Below are 17,875 nucleotides of genomic sequence, written 5' to 3' on the forward strand. Positions count from 1 at the left end.
ACAGGAACAGCTGATGGATCCAAAATGTTGGTCAATTCAAAAAGGTAACTCCTGTCTCGCATGCTATATCCATAGGAAGATCAGGGCAGTGACAAACAAGCAACCCATGCAGAATCCCCCAAAGCGCCATGACATGTGCAGCAATGCAAGCCGGTCATCGTGAGTGAACTGAAATGAAGTGACAAAAGGAGATTCAATGATCGCACAGATGGCTTCCAATCCGTCATTATACATGTCCTCCCTTGTATTTTCCATGAGAAGCAGAAAGAAAAGAAGAAAAAGAAGACAAAAACCCCTGGTTGTATCCCAACACTCCTCCCCAATTAACCTCAATCCTCGCGAATTGATGCAAAGCAGAACCAAAACCACCCTAGACACGACATAGGAGAGTGCATTAGCAGACACGTTGTGATTAACGTAGAATGAAGAGCATGACGCAAGGAAAAAGAAGGGACAGTCAGGATGGACTGTTTCAACCGACAACACTGCGGAAGCTCAGCGCTTCCAGGAAGCCTCCCAGGTCTTCCTTCTGCACCTCCACCACGCAGTGCTCAAAGCTATCAATGCGTACTCGAGCACTGGTTTCTTGCACCACTTCCTGGAACGCGATTCCAAACCTATTCCGCAGAAGGTGCTTGTTGCTGCGCAGGTCCTGTTCGTCTTCCGACTCGGACTCGGATTCAGAAGACGATTCCTCCGTCTCCTCCTCTTCCTCGTCATCTTCACCGTTGGCAGCGCGCTCGGCAGCGCGCTGCGCCCGACGCTCCTCCCGCTCCTTGCGCTTTTTCTCCTTGGCTTCTTTCTTTTTCCTTCGTTCCTCTCGCCGTTTGGCGAGGGCGGCGAAGTCAACCACTCCGCCACCTCCTCCTGTACCCACGACCACATACAAACCCCGGTCCTCGTCAAGCCCAGCAAGAACAAGCGGTGTGCCCAGGGCCCGCCTGCGTCCTACCTTGACGGAGTCTCCTCGTTCCCTCTCTTGTACCCGGATCGCCTCAGCAACCCACAAGGCCAATTTGGTCAATGCCCCTGGATTGGTGAAGAGCTTCACGTCCGGACCATCTTTGACAACGGCGATGCGGAACGCTCGCAAATGACGAATTTGGTGCTTTGCGAGTAGAGAAGTGCCAGTGCGAAGAATGGCCCGGTGCAGGTGCTGAGCAAGAGGGAGAGATGACAGCAGGAGCGTCGGCGACTCCGAAGTCAATGACAGAGCGTCGTAGGCACTCCAAAAACGGGGCAGCAGGCTGGCCAGATCTGACTCGGTAGACCCATCAGCATTGGTCGCTGTAGCCGTTTTGGACGCGCGTTTGGCATCCCACACCCCGGGGGTTTCTTCAGGCCCGACTTCAAGGATTGCACCGACGATAACACCCACATCGGTGGCAGAGAGACAGGCTTTCCAGCCCCAACAGCGTACAAAACCCCATCCCTCGCGAGAGACGGCATGCCCAGACGCCTCCGGCGGAACAAGTCCGTCCAAGCCGTACATTGGCGCATACTTCAAGAGACGTTGTCGTAGTACTCGCTTCAGCTCCATATCCATATGGGTATAGTTTTGATGGCTCTGGTTCAAGCTAATGCCCATCTTCGCCAGCAGTTTGTGTAGTCGTTTCTTTCCATTCTCCGTCCACACATGAAGTCTGGATGCCAGATACGGGCTGTGTAGCATACTGTCATAGAGCGACCAATGCCGCACGAGGATGAAACGCGGTTCAGGCGATAGCCGGATTGACTTGTCCGTCGGAGACCGTGCCGTAGTCGGAATGACGCCGTTGATTTCGCCTCTGATGTCGCGATCTCGCTCATATGGATCAGGGGGGTTTAATCGCAGGACCTCATCGCGTAGAATCTGCCGTATTCGCTCGCCTCTCTCTCCACCCCAGCCAGCTGAGCCCCCGTACTCCAGCGCATTCGACACACCCACTCCAGACATGGTACGGCCACTCAGTTCCAAGCTCGAGACACCCACAATGGCCAGCCACAGCAGATCGTTGTCTTCACGACCGAGCTCGGACGCAAGGGAATAGACGATGGACGATATCGGTTCCGAATACGACGTCCCCGACGAATAGTAACTCTGTAGCACATTCTCGTGCTTCCTCTTCATGCGCAGCAATCGTCGTCGTAACGTGCGCGCCGACGGCGGCTTGGGTTGTACCGGCGATGGTGAATCTGATGTTGGTGTAACCGAGCGAGACGAATTGGACGAATCATGCATAGCTCTCCGCGGAGGGCGTGACGGCGATGAAATGATATAGGACCCCTACAATGAGCACATTAGCACCGGCCTCAGCACAGCAAGAACGAATACTACACACCGAATCACTCCTTCTTCGCTGACGTGGAGGCCCATCTTCGTCATCCGACTCGTCGTCCTCATCCTCGCGCGACCACGACTTGCGTTTCTTGGAATCCGAACTCGAGGGATGATCCTCGTCGCGATCACTCCCTGAGTCCCCATCCTCATCCTCGTCTTCATCCTCCTCACCCACTTCGGGCATAGCCAGTAACTCACAATATGCCTCCCGCTCCTTCCCCAACTCCTCCTCAATATCCCCATCATCATAAACCACAATGCCCCCATTGCCGGACGTATACGCCGACGTAATACACCCTTTCTCAACACCGCGCGACCCTCGTCTCGCACCCAGATTCACCATCCCCATAGCATCAGCCGCCGCAGACGGCCGCCCCTCACCCCCAAACACATTAGCCAGGTTCCACGGCCGCCTAGCATCAAACACCCACACCTCAACCCCGCCCATATCTTCTTCCTCCTCTTCCTCCTCACTGCTCAAGCATAATATCTCGCTCAAATCCACCAGGCCGCCCACCCCCAGACACACAACTACCCCACCACTCCCGCCATTGTTCGTCCGCATGGGCTTGACCAATTCCTCGCCCGCGCGCGCGAGATCGCCATACCCGGCTACCGGCTGGATCTTGTGCGGGATGTAGTCGCGCTTCAGGAGCGCCGTGAGAATCCGACAGGCACAGAGAGCATCGGGTTCGAGGGCCACGAGGATCAGAACAGGTGGGGAGAGTGGGTGGTGTGAGCGGAGGAGTTGTTGGTAAAGGTGGGAGATGAGTTGGCGGGGGAGATACATGGCGGTTAGAATTGGATTCGCGGCGTGAAGAGGGTCGAATGGGGCCTTTTGTTGAACCCTCGTCAGGCCGTGAGAGAAAAAGCAGTCGCGGTAGGAGGTGGTGTGGTTCTATTCAGTTAGTGAGCGAAGGAGGAATTGGCTGAAGCACGCGGGTGGGCAAGTATGAGGGCGACGAGAGGGAGGGATAGGGCCGTGTCGGAGAGTACTGAGAAGTGCCTAGAATTCTAAATCTGAGTCGTAGAACAGGAAACTAGGCAGATAGACTTATTTGGCGGCGACTCAGAGGTAAGAGACAAAAGTCGTCCACGCCATTGTTTCCTGATGTTGTTGTTGCTTGTGGGTGTTTTCTGCGGAAACCAGGCGATGTAATAATCGAGCGGCGCGCATCGCCAGCCCGAAGACGCGTCTGGCACGTGCGGAGGTCCGCCCGCCAAGCCCGGGTTTTACTCTTCGCAAATAAAATCAATTTTACTCAAAAGGCGCTGCTCGTTGGCATGTTGCAGGTCTCCACGTTCTTCACTTCTTCAGAATGTTGCACTGCAGTCGGGCTTGTTTCGAGGGGCAATGGGAATGGCTTTCCTAAATTGGCTGTCGAAACTATTGGTTTTATCCTCAAAGCGTGGCTTGAACTTGGGTTTAGTCCCAAAGCATATTGCCTTGCCCTAGGCTGGATGTCTGTTCAAGAAACAATGCATTCATCTGTGTACATGCTATGCTGATTATAACGGTGCAAGATTGTATGGAAAGAAAAGGACACCTGAAACGCCATCCCTGCGCTATCCGGTTAACATAGACCCCGGGTGCAGATATGCTCTAGCCTCCAGGTCAGTAAACTCAGAAGTAGTTTATAACACGCATCAAATGCAATATTCTGCCCCAAGATCAAGCCGAGGTCCCGCCCAAGATCGATCCCGTAAGCCAGACAGCAGCACACGCGCCCAGGACGGAAACCCCGACCAACCGCTTCTGCCACGTAGATTCCTCCGACATCTTCGCCGGCCCAACCTTGGTCCTGACCGTGTAATGCGGGGAAGATTCCTCATGCGCACTGGCATCCTTTGACACCAAGGACTCGTTCTGCCGGGCGAGATAGTCCTGGTCGCGGGCGCGCCATTTGTTCACGAGTCGGGCAATCTCAATCAAATCCTCCTGCAACGAGCCTGGCTCGGTCGCATTAACATTCTCGACTTCGACGTTCTGGACATTCCCAAAGAAATCTGCCACGGTGCGAAGCCGTCCCTCCTGCTCGCCGCCAGGGAACAGGTCCCACCTGACGCCCGGCTGGGAATGGATCTTGGACTCATCGTACGAGTCGAACAAATCGCCCAGCGTGAGCTTCGAGTTGGCACTCGTCACCTGTGTCTCCAAAAACTCCAACACATAGTATGTCCAGCGATCGATCACCGCAACCCCGACATCGTTGTCCGCATGGTGGGAGTAGGAAGACTGGTCAAGCTCACTGGATCCGGTGGCGATGATGTTCGGCGAGTAGAAATGCGTATACATAGTGTTGGCCTGACAGGTATCAATCATGAACAGGAGCTCATGGTAGCGCTTCTTTTCCCACATCTGACCGAAGGCGTCCGCCAGGTCCCAGGCCCCAATTTCCTCGGAGTCCTGGAACTTCAGGAACTGGTCGCCGCCGTGACCAGTCATGTAGACCAAAACATTACTGCCCGCGTCGGAGCCTAGTCGCTTGCTGCGTGGTACATCTTCGTCCAGGCGATCCGTCAGAAGGCGGATGAAGTTCTCCACGGTGACCTCGTACCCCCGATAGTCGACCTCAATGTTGTCGCCGTAAAGATCAACGGCGCGATCCGCGTTACTGTAAACGGTTCCAGGGAAGGCATTGCGAGGGTTACAGGCCATGTCATCGGGGAGCATCAGGATGATCTGCGAGTCGGGGATGCCCAACCGCTTGACGGTGCGGTACAAGGAGAGGACATTAGCGAGATGACGGTAGTTGAACCAGAAACGGGAGGTTGAGACGAGGACGGCCCAGTTGGAGGTATGTTCGGAGGACACTGTGACGGTGAGGGCGAGTAGAAGTAAAGGCAGGACTCGAAGGAGTCCTGAGTAGGGCGTCAACATGATCGGTGATGGGATGTTAAACCATCGCAGACACCTGCAATGATGATCAATCAAGCCGCATTCGGGGAGGGAGTCGGAGGTGTTCCTGAGGCAGGAAGGCGGAGATGCGGGTAAAAAGGCTTTAACCGCATATGGCATAGTTCCACAAGTGACGTATTCAGGATATTTGAGCTATTTGACTTGTTTGGGGTGTTTACATCAATTGGACTTGAAGCAGCGCGCATACCCTGTCCTGAGGTAGATATTACTAGAGACTGCTCCGTACATAGGACCGGATTACATACAACGCAAACCAAACAGCACATAGATAGACATTCTGGTTCCACTCATATCCCTACATCATATCCTTCCTGTTCATCTTTCCAGCCGAGCCCTGTTCCCACATCATGATCTGATCAACATGGCGTCTCACCCTCGGATAAACGTCTTGATAGGCTGTCGCGCCCATCCAGGCATCCAAATGTCCCTTGCCCGTGAAGACTTCCCGCTCGTACCAATCCCTTCCGTGCACATTACAAAGTGTCGTGTACGAGATATCCGTGTTCTCGGCAGTAAACACCATGTTTCCAGTTCCTGATAGGAACAAGATCGGAATTCCCTTCAAACGTTCAAGGTTTTCCGGCGTGACGAGATTGGTGAAAGCTGGCCCGTTGGCTAGAACGCTCTCCTTCCGGCCGCTCTCCATGAGCCATTGAAGGGAACGCATTGAGGTGCCGCCGAGGAAGCGTTCGAGTTGGGTGTGCGTGGCGTCGTTGAGGTTTTTATGGGTCCAAAGACTGCGGTCTTGTTAGGTGATTGTTGCTGGCGGATGCACAGATGTCTTTGGAACACTTACCGGCCAAATACAAGTTCGCTTCGATGGCAGACGACCGATCGGCACGACTCCCCGACCTCCCCCTGAGGGTAAAAGCGCAACGCCTGGTTCAACAGTGACTGGATATAAGTGTCGTTGCGGCTACTGGTGCAATCCCAGTACGGACTGACCAGTCGGGCATATAGGGATGTGGGAAAATTGGACAGAAGACTATCAACCTTTCCAAACTTGGGGTTCATGAAAACCATTGATGCGGTGATTCCCTGAATCCAATCACTAGGGATTGTGCCGTCCAGTAGGCCGCAAGACAGTGCTAGGGAGCCTGCGCAGTGGGCCACCACGTAGACCTTTGGAGGCTCGGACGGACTCATTGTGCTGATAACCTTGCGGATGTGGACAAGAGCAGCGTGTATATCGCGCCGTGCATCATACGGTGTGTACCCTTCTCGAGCGATTGGAGCTCGTCCGACTCTATGAGTGATGCAGTAGATACGATATCCGGACTCGCGGAAGTACTCGACTGCATTCCTCTCTATGGTAGGAAGAGCGAACATCTTGTGGTCAACTGCTGCTCCTGGTATAAAGAGTAAGGTTGGGGCAGGGCCCAGAATATCCTTTCCTTGGAAGGTGGGATTCCACATCACCATGTTTGTGGTAACTCCGTCAGATGCTGTCAATGGAATGGTGGAGGATGGAGTTACTTCTTTAGAAGCGTAGTTCAGCGTTGTGTCTGGCCACTGAAGTTGCCCAAGCGCCGAAAGAAATGGCACGGAAAGCTGTTTCGCAAAGTAGGCGAGAAAGCTCGCTGCCGATTTGGCCCTTGTCCACAGCGATGGCCCACTTGTTTCGAAGGTTTTCAGTTCGTAACCGAAATCGTCTGGCAGAATGCGCAGCATACCGCGGCCTACTACTATATTGCTCGCATCTGTGATGGTGACATACAGCGTGCTGGTCTGTCTCCACAGTTCAAGTGGGTTGAGGAAGGATGCACTGTTCACGACTTTGTAGCCGTTAAAATGCAGTTTTCTCCCACTGGTCGATATCATGTCAAAGTTATAGGTCAGGTTCGCTGTGTCTGGTTGCCGGGCATCGTAGTTGAACAGTTGGAAGGTGCCTCTGTGGACCAAGAAGACACCTCCAAGCGTGTTGCAAGTAAATGTTCCCGTCAAGTTTGCCAAATGTTGGCTGCTCTTTACCACTGTAAAGCGTCAGTGGAATTTGACTAGAGGCTTATATGTAACAGCATAAACTCACGCTCCTCAGCACTCCATGCTTTGACGCTCAGGAAGAATCGTGCATTCTCGCAGCGACCTCGAGCAAGCTTCGTCGCGACCTCGAAGTCTTTAACGTCATGACCAGTGTATATGAAGCCAGTCATAATCTCCGAGAACACGACACCGGTGTTTTGATTTTCAGTGGCTTTCGCAAGCCTGTATGCAAGTTGCGCGGTTTCTGCATCTTGAGGAGAACGATATGCCGGAGTACCGAACATGTCCAATTGACCTGAGGCTGTTAGCGAGGGAGAAGCGTTTTCGTCTCTGCCCAGTACCCACCGTTCTTCGTGGTATAGTCGATAGCTATATTTCGCCTCCGGGCTACCATCTCAACTGATCTCTCAGCAAAGGCTGTAATGGTAGCAAAAGGATTGACGCCAACAGCTGCTGGCAGCGCAGAGCTGTCGCACACGACCAGTCCTTCATACGTTTCACTGCTGTTTCCCTTCAATACTTCCCCAAGGTGATTGACCACTCCATTGTTCCCAGTGTTGTCTTTGCTGATGCGCGCTCCACCTCTGCGGTAAATGTTAGGTACTTCAACTGGTGCCGGGTCTACCGCTAATGAACATACATGGGATGCACTGTGATCTCCTGCCTACCCAAAGTACTCCAGACTGGGTTGGCTATAAACTTTCCACCGACAGCAGCTGTCATTCTCTCGAGGATACCGTGGATGCGAGATACAGATTTAGATCGGCCCACACCCGAGTATGTTAGCACCGGCTTGTCTTTCTGGAGTGATAGTCTGCCTTGGCTACCTGCAATATTGTGAGAAACAGTTCTTATAAACTGACAAGCATGCAAGGTGCTCACTGTCATGCGACATGATCAAATATACGGCAGTCTTCTGCACACTTCCCTCGGGTACGTATGGCCCAAGCTTGCCTTTCAGTCGTGCGACAAACTTCTCTACACTCTCAACAGGACTGTACTTGGGATGTCTCATATCTGGCAAGTATTCCAACATGCTGAACATGAGTGGGGCAAGAGCGTACGGTACTGCACAGTCTTCTACCACGAACCCATCCAGAACATTTTCCTGATCCCTCAGATCCAGGACTGAAGTTATGCATGGTCCTACGGGTCGCTCAGGCGTAGGTTCAGGACGAGCTATGCAGTTAGCTTCATAGTCGGCATTGTACCTGTTACAGCGTCTCAGTTCTGTGTCCATGAAAAGCGCAGCGATGAACTTGCCCAAAGCCCAACATATCCCCGTTGCCGCTCATCTCAGTGCCGACGTCATCGCTCAAGTCCAAGCCCATCTGTCTGCTGCGGAGCAGGATCTCGGTGGTTCCGATGCTTCCAGCTCCTAAGAAAACGAATTTTCTTGCATGCACCCACATAAGGTCGTCAAAGAAAGTGCTGAAACGGTCTCGTCCACAGGAGCGCCACGCGAAGTATATAATGTATTCTTCACGATCGGGGGCTTTGGCAACATATCTGACCTCGCAATTACAGAAGATCTCGGCACCCCAATTCCATGCATCACTGAGATAGTTCACAAGCGTTGTAGACTTGCTGCCGTCGTTGACACCAGTCGCATCCATTCCCGTCAGCTGTGATGCCTGCATGTAGACTCCCGTAGAGTTGGGGCCGTCCTCAAACCGAGTTGTTTGCGGAACACGGTGGAATTTATCGCCCCAGCTCATGAGCTCCGATTGCCTTTTGAGAAGGTCGGCTTTGAGAAGCTTTGGGAAAGTCGGAGGGTACTTGGCAGGTTCCAGAACGCTCCTTGCGCGGTCATAAACTGGAAATCATCAGAAACGGGTCCAAAGGAGAGCAATTCCCGGTCCTGGAATTGTGCGATATCTAAAGGTCACGAAAGTGCATGCTTACACTTTTTCCATGCTTCGTGTCCTCTCAATTCCTCTGGCCAGACTCCCATTTCCAGCACTTTGCGATGGGCTTCAAGGAACACGTTGGCATTCAGAAGGCTGGTGCCACCGAGACCGTTACCCATATATACGTTCTGGCCTTCGCCTACCACGAAGTGGTATAGGCCATTTGGGTTCCCCGCGTCAACCATAGCTCCAGGAATACTTCTTCTGTCGCCGGGAGCGAATTGACCGCTGATGTGAAGCTCCTCCACCGCATCCTCCAGTTTTTCAGGAAACTCACCAGGCCATCTCTCCCTCCCTCGCTCGAGGACGCAGACGCTCTGCCCTCCTCTGGCCATTCGACTGGCGGCCACGCCCCCTCCATACCCTGAACCAATGGCCACCACATCGTAGGAGTCTTGCATGAGCTCTACTGGCATCGAGATACGGGGGAAACGGCTTTGGGATTGTGGTCCGCTATCAGCTCCGTTAGCTGAGTGAGCTTGAGGCTTTCTGGACGGAATTCCATTGTAGGGTGAGCCCCCATTTGGACCATCGTGCACTCCGTTCATCCCATTCACTATGTGCTCCGCACTTCTGATTCCGTCTTGCATTGCAGTTGATTTATCCGTGTTGATAGATTGTCTGTTCTGAGACCGAGTATCTACGGAGGCAGGTATATGATGAATTCGAAATCGAGCAGGGCGCCTTGTCAGCTTATTTCAGGCCTTGGCTTCCGAAAGTAATTCGTAAGAGAAGAGCATGGGGCCGGTCACGAATATGGGATACCTTGCTCACCCATTTCGATACGAGTAGGTCTCCAGTCCGTCACATGTCGCGGCATAGAACAATCGTCATGTTCATACGAAAAAAAAGTTTCTGGGCGTTAATCGACCCCGCCCGCATCGTATAGTTAAGGCTGAACCAACACTGTCGTCTGAAGAGAGTTTCCGCAAGCAGCTACACCACCAGTTCAATGGTGTGTAAAGAAAGGCTGAATTGACTTTGTGGCTGGATGTAAGTAAAGTAACGGTCCGCAGACAATCTGGCATGTTGTGGCTTGAGAATCTCGGCTCCTCAGGCCGAAGAGAATCTAGGTCAATTAAACTCAAGCTTGACGATCCGGGGCCCTTGACTGGTCATCTTGAGGTATTCCGTGGCGCCTCCAGCCATTACTTCATTCGTCAAACCAGGCAAACCACGGGGTTCCCGATCGGTCATCCCGGCGAGTGCGTCAAGTTCTAGGCTGCCACATGAGATGCCTGAGGAGACAATCATTTGACGTCTTGGAAACTATATCTACCGCCATCAACTATTCATACAACGAAACTCAGGAGACCATGTCTCATCACTTTCACAAGCTTTACACTTGACCACTTTGTTGCTAACTTGTCACCATGCCTGCTGGGTCTTGTCAAGTATATGGTTCCGTATCTGGTGAGGATATTAACAGTTACCCCAAATATACTGGTTCGCCCTTGTTGTTGTTCCTCGCTGATCTGTGGCTCTTCCTCTCTAATATCTTCTACCTACCATGCATTTTCTTGCCTCTCACGCCATGGCCATGTGGGAGTCTGGATGAGCTGTACCCTTCTCTAGCCAATATCTTCGACATCTGTCTTCATTGTGTTTTGTTTGTCCTCCAGCTCGTCTTTCTTGTCTCACTCCCATTGTTTATCTGGCTACCATTCGGCATCTACTTTCTGTATATTGTGACCGCTCTCGCCTTGAATACGCTCATCTGCTACGCTTTGAACCGGGGTATCCCAGCAGACGGTCTCAGGTCGACAGAGGATGATTTCTCAAGACGGTGGAATCGCCATGAGGATGAGTATTGGATATTCCTCAATGGAATTTGCGTTGGGTTAGTGTTCTTTTCCATCCTATCTTGTGAGTATAAGACTGACCGAATCAGGAGGAACTGGCTACAGAATAACGTCGACCGCATATCGCGGACATTCCACCGTCCAGTAGTTGGCGTCCACAATAAAACGTATGCTTCCCCATCCTTTGTTAAGGTTCAAACTATCCACATATATGGATGTCTGATAGTGGTTAGAACGGGTGTCATATTTGACATTATCCAATGCCTCATTCAACGTTGTCTGTTGTACGCGACAAATGATGTCCGAGACTGCTACGTGTTGGTTAGAAGAGCACTGTACCGGCCAGAGGTAAAAAAGGTTGTGTTAATACTGCACTCGCAAGGGGGTATTGAGGGCGGAATGATCCTGGATTGGCTCCTTGATGAAGTACCACAGGATCTCATCAGACAACTGGAAATCTACACCTTTGGCTGTCTTGCAAATCACTTCAACAACCCGTATCGCGACACGGCATCGTGTAACGCAGCGATGCGCTATGTGCGCACGGGAGACATCATTGGCAATATCCACAACCGCAGCATCTTACACATTGAGCACTACGCCAACAAACGTGATTTTGCATGTCGATTTGGGGTGCTGAATTTCGACCACAGTAAGCCCCAGGATCGCCGCGAAAATCGATTCATGGGTAAAGTGCTCGTTAGTCCCGCTTCAGGCCACCAGTTCAATCAGCATTATCTTGATACGATGTTCCCACTTGACCCAACCAACCGGTTTACGCGGGAGCCACGGGAGGGCGACTTCATGGACACAGATGTCATAGTAAGTCGGCATGATAGGCGTGAAGAAGATAGACCTGTCACGATCCTAGATGCAGCGGGGCTGTTGGACGCAGGCACTGGGGAAGTAGATGGCACTAGTTTGAACTCGGTACTCTCCGGTAGTGCGCAGAACATGAAAGTTGGGCTGAATATGAATTTGAAGATGCACCAAATGAGCAGATTGTGGCTCTATCGAAATGGTGGCCGTCCAGTCTCGTGAGCTTGCTTTCTATCTGCAGGTGTGAGATAGGCTTTTTGTACCATAGGTTCTTCTGAACGGGAATGTGGGATACTAAGAGCGATTTATACGTAATTTGATCATTGGCCTTGCTATCACAGCAGTCATTGAGTTGTGCAGCTGAGGATAGCTCCAAACTGAAAGTCTGGCTTGTCGCCTTACGCGTACTCAGTAAATGATTGCTTTTGCGATAAAAAAGCCTCGGCTGTCTGGTTGACATAATAGGCCACTGCCAAAAATCCTTCCAATAGGACACTCAGACATTATCCGGTGCCTTTGCACTTGCAGGACACTTTGCTCCGTCATATGGCAGTATATATGTTAAACCGTGCACAAGTCCGGAGATGCCGATAAAATTATGAAGAATCGAGATGCCTCGGCTATTGCCCGAATCGGAAAGCCCGTGCTCCACCGAACCGGCGTGTGAAGGCGGCCTCCTTAACCCCCGCCAGATCTTAAGACTTTCTTCTTCCTTTGCTTCGTGCATATTCCTGTGTTTCAACTCCTTACTTGTCTCGGAGTCGGAAAAGCACTAGATATGGCGGAATCAGCGACTCTTTTCAAACCTCCGCCGTTGGATCCCACCAAGGCGCCCGTTGAGAATGTGTTAGAGCTGACCCCGGTGATTGACGTGGGGAAAGTATGTCTTTCCCTCCCATCTCTTTAGTTCTCGCGAGTCCAACGGTTTTCTCTTTTTCAACAGGATGTGTTCACCAATACGCGACCCCTTTGGCATCCGCCTGGTGCGCGAGGCATCTACGGCGGTGCTGCCATCGCCCAGTCTCTCGCCGCTGCGCTACGAACTGTTCCCGCCGATTTTGCCGTCCATAGCATGCACTGTTACTTCCTCCTCGCCGGTGACTCCGAAATCCCTATACTGTACCACGTGGAGCGAGTACGTGATGGAAGGAGCTATATCACGCGGACGGTACAGGCCAAACAGCGCGGTCGCCCCATCTTCACCACAACACTGAGTTTCAACAAGGCCAACAGTGGCGGCAAGAAGAAGCTCGAGCATGCATCTTCGATGCCAGCTGTCACTCTGCCAGAGGAGCCTGGACCGGGGTCTAAAAGGAGGTTCGAGGAATCGGGCGGTGGGCCATTTGAATCACAGAAAGCGGGGGTTATAGATCGTCAGTCTTCATAGTATGTCGGTAAAGCTTGAGGTTATATGCTGACTGTCTCAGGAAACCGTCCTCCTCAGGAGAGGAAAACGAGACGATTTATGCGGTCACGGGGCAAGATTTCCGATGCGGGTGGTCATCAGGCTCATCTTTCCGCCCTTGCATATATGACCGACAGTTATTTCATTGGCACTGTGTCCAGGGTTCACAACATTCCTCGGTTCTCTTCCCCAGAGGAACTCAAGAAGGCACTAAATGCGCTCAAGAACCCGTCTGACCTAGATGATGAGGATATTGCGCGCGCTCTCAAGGAGCTGAAGGAAGAAGAAACGGCAGATTTACGCCGTCGCTTGGAGGGCGCTTTGCACAGAGTAACTAACCAGCCACCCCAGGAACATAAGGAAGTGGGCATGATGGTCAGTCTTGATCACTCGATCCACTTCCATAACCCTTGGGCATTCCGGGCAGACGAATGGATGCTCACAGAAATGGAGAGTCCTTGGGCCGGTGAGGGACGAGGTTTGGTTCTGCAGAAAATCTGGTCAAAGGATGGAACATTGATCGCTACATGCACCCAAGAGGTATGTGTGTTGAGTGCTTTTACTGAAAGGACATGTCTAATGAGTTGCTTTATAGGGAGTCGTGCGCCTCAAACAAGACGAGCCACCTCGGTCTAAGCTTTGACGACGAGGACACATGCCGTTGACGTCCAGTCGTAGTAGATATACCCGTATTTGTGTATTCTGGAGTAAATTATGTTAGATAGTATAGATTTGGTTAATAGTACATAGTATAGTCGGCAACGAACCGATCATATTCCATCATCTTCAGTCATACCTCGTCGGATTCTTTCGTTGGTCTCTTGGGGCACATCCATATATTACTGGCACCTGAAATGAAATTCACATAGTCCAACTGTAAACATTGGTGCTACTGGATACTATAGTTTTCAATTGAGAGCAAGTAGTATGCTCCTTCTCACATAAAAGGGTAGAAGCGTGTGCATTCTGGGCTGGTCTGAAGTCTCCCAGGCGAACAACTATAATATATCAACAAGATTGCTCAAGTCATGCAGATCGTCAACGGTATCATGAAAATGCAGAATAATACAGACAATAAAGAAACAATGCTTTGACCGGAGACTTTTCAAATCAGACAGCCGCCCATCCGTTTGATGGCCCAATGCAAGAAGCGATGCAAAACGCAAAAAATGCAACAGAAAGCCTCCCATGCGATGGCGTCTTTTTCGCCGCCTTCCCCTTCTTCCCTCCTTCCCTACCTCATTAGTCTTCAACCATTACACCATCATCTTTTCAGGGTCTTGTTGATACATTCGGCTTTTCTTTTCACAGTACTCCAGAGCCTTAGGGCCCCAGACCTCTCTTCCCTTGTATTCACCCACATACTCTGGCCAGCTCTTAATCTCTTTGGCAAGGTTTTGCAGTTCCTGCATCGGCAGCTCGTCCAGAGTTGTCAAGATGGTTTTCACACCAAAGACGAGTGCTCCGGTACGAGGGAGTCGACGGAAAGTTTGCCGCTCGCGACGAATGACAATATCTTGCGGCGTTGGATCCGGATTCTCCTCAGATAGAGAAGTTGGTCGATAGAGGATCTCAAATAAATCTTCATCGGGCCGCTTCACTTCGACGAAGTAGTTTGACCTTTCCATGGGCGATGCCGGTGTGAGCCGAGCCAAGAATCTGGAGTAAGAATGTTAGCCTCTCTCCTTGCTTCTGCAATTCGCCTTTACTGCCAGTCAAAACATCCAGAGTACTTACTTGCTGACTGAGTTGGCAACCTGCTGATGCCACAGTGGTACCGGGTTGTGAAGCTTGGAGATGGTCCACCCAATGCGGTCTTGAACTGTCCAGCCAACGGGGAAAAGGCTTGCGCTGGCGGCGCTATTCATATCGGTTAGTCGGTCTATTTGGATGCGGAAACAGGATTCTAAGACTAACAGATAGTACTCGTCCTCCTCGTTTTTCATCAGAATACTCAGGTCCTCCATCGTCAGTCTGACGGCGATTTCTAGAGGATCGACGTCTTTGTTCTTCCCTCCAAAGCAAAATGTCTCTCCAGTCATCTTGTTGTGCACAGTCGTTTCATCGCCGCACTTTTTCTGTTCGAACACATTGGAGAATCGCTGGCAGAGGAATTCAACTACCTCCTCCAATGCCTCTAAACATGCATCGTATGACTCGGGGAGGCATTGGAGGACCTTGCTCTTCTCTGTCTCCAGCAATTGGCTTCTAACTTCGTGCTCGTCCATATAGTTCTTGTCAACGGTGAGCCAGTTCTCCACGTCCAATTTTCGAACGTCCATCATGACTCGATACCTCTCCCTGCCCTTGATGGGCTGGGCCGGATAAGGAGCCATTTTCTTGAGATCGTTGCAACCCGGTTCTTGGGCATGTTTTGTGCGCCATAACGACGAAAGATTCTTTCGGTATCTGGTGAAGATAATGAAAAGAAGAAAAATCGACAACGCAAGACATGATAGGGTATTCATTGCCGTTGAGAAGAAAGTCCACAGCAAAAGGGAATGAAGAAAAGGGAAAAAGAAAAGAAGAGGATCTTCGATGAAGCTTTTTATTGTTCACGCATACAGGTCTCCACGTCGCAAGTCTGATGGGAAGAGGCAATGGGAGAATTCAACATGGCGAAACTCTCTGCTCCCGGCGAGGACAATGGCTCCAATTATAATCAGGAGAGTAAGCCATAGTCTCAAAGATCATCATTAGGGTCAGACGATTTAGCTACAAGTGGACTACTACATTCCGGATTCAGGGAGCTGGGTTGGGTTCTGATACGTTCTGTCTTTCCCCGCAAAAGCCGCAATTCGCCGCCCCGAAAAAAGAAAAGGAACCTGACAGCATCCACATGATCCCACTGAATTCTCAGCATTCATTTCAATCGAGCTCCACTGGGTCTTAGTGGTAAACGCGGGGGTGAGGATCCATCAGAGAGTGAACTCTATGTGGACGAGAAACTCAAACCATGCGCAGGTCCGTCTCCGCCCTGGATCCGCAGCCCGGCCCATGTACTAGCTGCTGGATGTCACTTCAATTGCGACGGTACCGGTGCCTACTAGTCTTGATTTGCCTGGATGGGAAATGGTACTAAGTTAACGCGCTTACTCACATACGAAAGAGTACTAGGCCGGGCAAGGGTTGTGACAGAGACAATAATACCACTCCCTACTTCCATTCTTCCTATGGAATCGTCAGGCGGAGCTCACGCGTATATCGTCCGTGCGCGCGCCCATTGGAAGACCTCGTGAGCTGAACCCGATCGGATCCTAGGGGAAATGATTCCCCTGTCTAACAGGTTCCTGCGGTTCCGCCCCAGCGGTATTCGTCTTTTTTTTCTTTCCCGGGGCAGACGCAGCGACATCGAAACGGGGACATCGTACTTGATGGAATTACGAAATGAGAAAGAAATAGCGCAGTCCGGTATGTTGGGACCACCTCCGGGGACCAGTCAAGCATGTCTTTAGACCGGAGTGCATGAAAATCATACATCATCACCTGTGCAACAGAGGGCACGATGACCGAAGGAAAGCGCGTGGGATGCTGCGTGGGCCGGCTTCCCACTCGGTACCGAGTGGGAGGAGGGTCATCAGCTCCCAGCGTAATGGCAAATAGACGTCCTCTTAGCCGGCTATGAAATTCTACGGACCTGCCTACCATGCTGGGGATGGAAAGAAGGCACCGCTTGGTCTCCATCTGTTTCGAGTGACGTGCTGGCAGTCTAGTCATTCCAGTTGCTGCGACTGGTCAGTCGGCTCCGGCGCAGCGATGCCACTATATTGGAGCTAAGTCGTTAAGAGAAAGCCCCAGGTCGGCACTGACGTACTGTGAGGTGTCCTTGCAGTCCTGCCAGGCCTCTGGCGCAGACTATACGCTACTCATCCGCTAGTGGAATTCTACTTACTGTGTTGGGACGTGCATCCCATCCATAGTAAGTTGATGCTCAGCGTGGGCGTGATGGAAAATTATGAAATAACCTGACGGGCGATCCACCTCCGGCACGAGTCCAGAATCTACTCTTTTTGTTTTTTTCTCCACTCTTCCTAAATGAGCCCATCTGGGGTTTTGCGCTGCAACCGCCCCAGTTCGCGCAAAGCGCGCTTGCCGCAGGTCCAGTTTAATTGGGAACTAATTATCAGTGTCCGTTACGTTTGCTCTTCTCAATGTGCGACAAGACGGCGGTGTCTCAAGAAAGAATGCGTCTTTTTCTCCCACTCGTCTCATCTAGCTGGCTTTTGAGTCTTTTTTTCCTTTTTCCACTTTTGGTTTATCTTTTACGTTGCTTATGCCGCGTTTCTTTGCTTTTCCTCTCATTTCTTTTTTTGATTTTTGATTTTCCCATCCTCTCTATACTCTTTCGGGATTGCTTACTTTGCCCCTTCCATCATTGTTGGGGCGATCTCAGATTTCCTCCGCCAGAAGATCAAGGTTAATCACCCTGTTTTCTTGCATTTCCTTTTTCTTTTTTCGGGTTCTCCTCTACAGTTTGTATTCGTCACATCTGTCCAAATTCATCCACCGAGAGTATCAAATCCTCCGAGACACAGCGGGCTCTCGGACCGAAATGGACTTTCATTGCCCCCAACTTGCTTTTTTGTACGCCAGCTCGCCGATAGCAACGATGGGACAGTGGGGAGTCCCTAGTGTCTACTGCCTTGACTTGACGACGACGCTCTAAGTGGACTGACTGGCTTGCGGACCCAAAATTGTCTGCCTTTCGGCACAGCC

General features: G+C 51.4%; 6 protein-coding genes across 6 annotated transcripts; 2 read left to right on the forward strand and 4 right to left on the reverse strand.

Moving 5' to 3' along the window:
- Positions 1-37: 37 nt before the first annotated feature.
- BO79DRAFT_246316 (cell division control 45 family protein) lies at positions 38-3,443 on the reverse strand. The gene is made up of 2 exons (XM_025685550.1): positions 2,322-3,443; positions 38-2,266 (listed from the first exon to the last, which is right to left on the reverse strand). Exons 1-2 carry the CDS (start codon positions 3,108-3,110, stop codon positions 473-475), a joined length of 2,583 nt encoding a protein of 860 aa, XP_025538253.1. The 5' UTR covers positions 3,111-3,443; the 3' UTR covers positions 38-472.
- A 370-nt stretch (positions 3,444-3,813) lies between these two features.
- On the reverse strand, positions 3,814-5,234 carry BO79DRAFT_209812 (GPI-anchor transamidase). The gene has a single exon (XM_025682676.1). The coding sequence runs from the start codon at positions 5,199-5,201 to the stop codon at positions 3,993-3,995; it is 1,209 nt and encodes a 402-aa protein (XP_025538254.1). The 5' UTR covers positions 5,202-5,234; the 3' UTR covers positions 3,814-3,992.
- Positions 5,235-5,448: 214 nt separating this feature from the next.
- On the reverse strand, positions 5,449-9,714 carry BO79DRAFT_269282 (FAD/NAD(P)-binding domain-containing protein). The gene is made up of 8 exons (XM_025687183.1): positions 9,129-9,714; positions 8,499-9,039; positions 8,106-8,446; positions 7,864-8,050; positions 7,569-7,807; positions 7,270-7,518; positions 6,037-7,213; positions 5,449-5,977 (listed from the first exon to the last, which is right to left on the reverse strand). Exons 1-8 carry the CDS (start codon positions 9,679-9,681, stop codon positions 5,536-5,538), a joined length of 3,729 nt encoding a protein of 1,242 aa, XP_025538255.1. The 5' UTR covers positions 9,682-9,714; the 3' UTR covers positions 5,449-5,535.
- Positions 9,715-10,458: 744 nt separating this feature from the next.
- On the forward strand, positions 10,459-12,053 carry BO79DRAFT_209814 (uncharacterized protein). Its single transcript, XM_025682677.1, has 3 exons — positions 10,459-10,973; positions 11,025-11,102; positions 11,169-12,053. Exons 1-3 carry the CDS (start codon positions 10,507-10,509, stop codon positions 11,974-11,976), a joined length of 1,353 nt encoding a protein of 450 aa, XP_025538256.1. The 5' UTR covers positions 10,459-10,506; the 3' UTR covers positions 11,977-12,053.
- A 433-nt stretch (positions 12,054-12,486) lies between these two features.
- BO79DRAFT_175772 (acyl-CoA thioesterase II) lies at positions 12,487-13,917 on the forward strand. The gene is made up of 4 exons (XM_025679816.1): positions 12,487-12,634; positions 12,698-13,127; positions 13,182-13,699; positions 13,755-13,917. Exons 1-4 carry the CDS (start codon positions 12,533-12,535, stop codon positions 13,800-13,802), a joined length of 1,098 nt encoding a protein of 365 aa, XP_025538257.1. The 5' UTR covers positions 12,487-12,532; the 3' UTR covers positions 13,803-13,917.
- A 198-nt stretch (positions 13,918-14,115) lies between these two features.
- On the reverse strand, positions 14,116-15,757 carry BO79DRAFT_246319 (heme-dependent oxidative N-demethylase family protein). The gene is made up of 3 exons (XM_025685551.1): positions 15,077-15,757; positions 14,897-15,019; positions 14,116-14,818 (listed from the first exon to the last, which is right to left on the reverse strand). The coding sequence occupies exons 1-3, from the start codon at positions 15,625-15,627 to the stop codon at positions 14,416-14,418; spliced, it is 1,077 nt and encodes a 358-aa protein (XP_025538258.1). The 5' UTR covers positions 15,628-15,757; the 3' UTR covers positions 14,116-14,415.
- Positions 15,758-17,875: the final 2,118 nt, after the last annotated feature.

This window comes from Aspergillus costaricaensis, assembly GCF_003184835.1.
Source record: "Aspergillus costaricaensis CBS 115574 unplaced genomic scaffold BO79scaffold_21, whole genome shotgun sequence".
Taxonomy (NCBI): domain Eukaryota; kingdom Fungi; phylum Ascomycota; class Eurotiomycetes; order Eurotiales; family Aspergillaceae; genus Aspergillus; species Aspergillus costaricensis.

Excerpts from the sequence above, each read along its gene's own strand:
- BO79DRAFT_246316 (XM_025685550.1), bottom strand. The coding sequence starts at position 3,110 with ATGTATCTCCCCCGCCAACTCATCTCCCACCTTTACCAACAACTCCTC. Across the intron at positions 2,267-2,321 it reads AGCGAAGAAGGAGTGATTCG|GGGTCCTATATCATTTCATC; the intron begins GTGTGTAGTATT and ends TGCTCATTGTAG.
- BO79DRAFT_209812 (XM_025682676.1), bottom strand. The coding sequence starts at position 5,201 with ATGTTGACGCCCTACTCAGGACTCCTTCGAGTCCTGCCTTTACTTCTA.
- BO79DRAFT_269282 (XM_025687183.1), bottom strand. The coding sequence starts at position 9,681 with ATGAACGGAGTGCACGATGGTCCAAATGGGGGCTCACCCTACAATGGA. Across the intron at positions 7,808-7,863 it reads GAGATCACAGTGCATCCCAT|AGGTGGAGCGCGCATCAGCA; the intron begins GTATGTTCATTA and ends CATTTACCGCAG. Across the intron at positions 7,214-7,269 it reads AGCATGGAGTGCTGAGGAGC|TGGTAAAGAGCAGCCAACAT; the intron begins GTGAGTTTATGC and ends GACGCTTTACAG.
- BO79DRAFT_209814 (XM_025682677.1), top strand. The coding sequence starts at position 10,507 with ATGCCTGCTGGGTCTTGTCAAGTATATGGTTCCGTATCTGGTGAGGAT. Across the intron at positions 10,974-11,024 it reads CTCAATGGAATTTGCGTTGG|GAGGAACTGGCTACAGAATA; the intron begins GTTAGTGTTCTT and ends TGACCGAATCAG. Across the intron at positions 11,103-11,168 it reads GTTGGCGTCCACAATAAAAC|AACGGGTGTCATATTTGACA; the intron begins GTATGCTTCCCC and ends GATAGTGGTTAG.
- BO79DRAFT_175772 (XM_025679816.1), top strand. The coding sequence starts at position 12,533 with ATGGCGGAATCAGCGACTCTTTTCAAACCTCCGCCGTTGGATCCCACC. Across the intron at positions 12,635-12,697 it reads CGGTGATTGACGTGGGGAAA|GATGTGTTCACCAATACGCG; the intron begins GTATGTCTTTCC and ends CTTTTTCAACAG. Across the intron at positions 13,700-13,754 it reads TCGCTACATGCACCCAAGAG|GGAGTCGTGCGCCTCAAACA; the intron begins GTATGTGTGTTG and ends GTTGCTTTATAG.
- BO79DRAFT_246319 (XM_025685551.1), bottom strand. The coding sequence starts at position 15,627 with ATGAATACCCTATCATGTCTTGCGTTGTCGATTTTTCTTCTTTTCATT. Across the intron at positions 15,020-15,076 it reads GAGGAGGACGAGTACTATCT|CGCCGCCAGCGCAAGCCTTT; the intron begins GTTAGTCTTAGA and ends CGATATGAATAG. Across the intron at positions 14,819-14,896 it reads GTTGCCAACTCAGTCAGCAA|ATTCTTGGCTCGGCTCACAC; the intron begins GTAAGTACTCTG and ends TTCTTACTCCAG.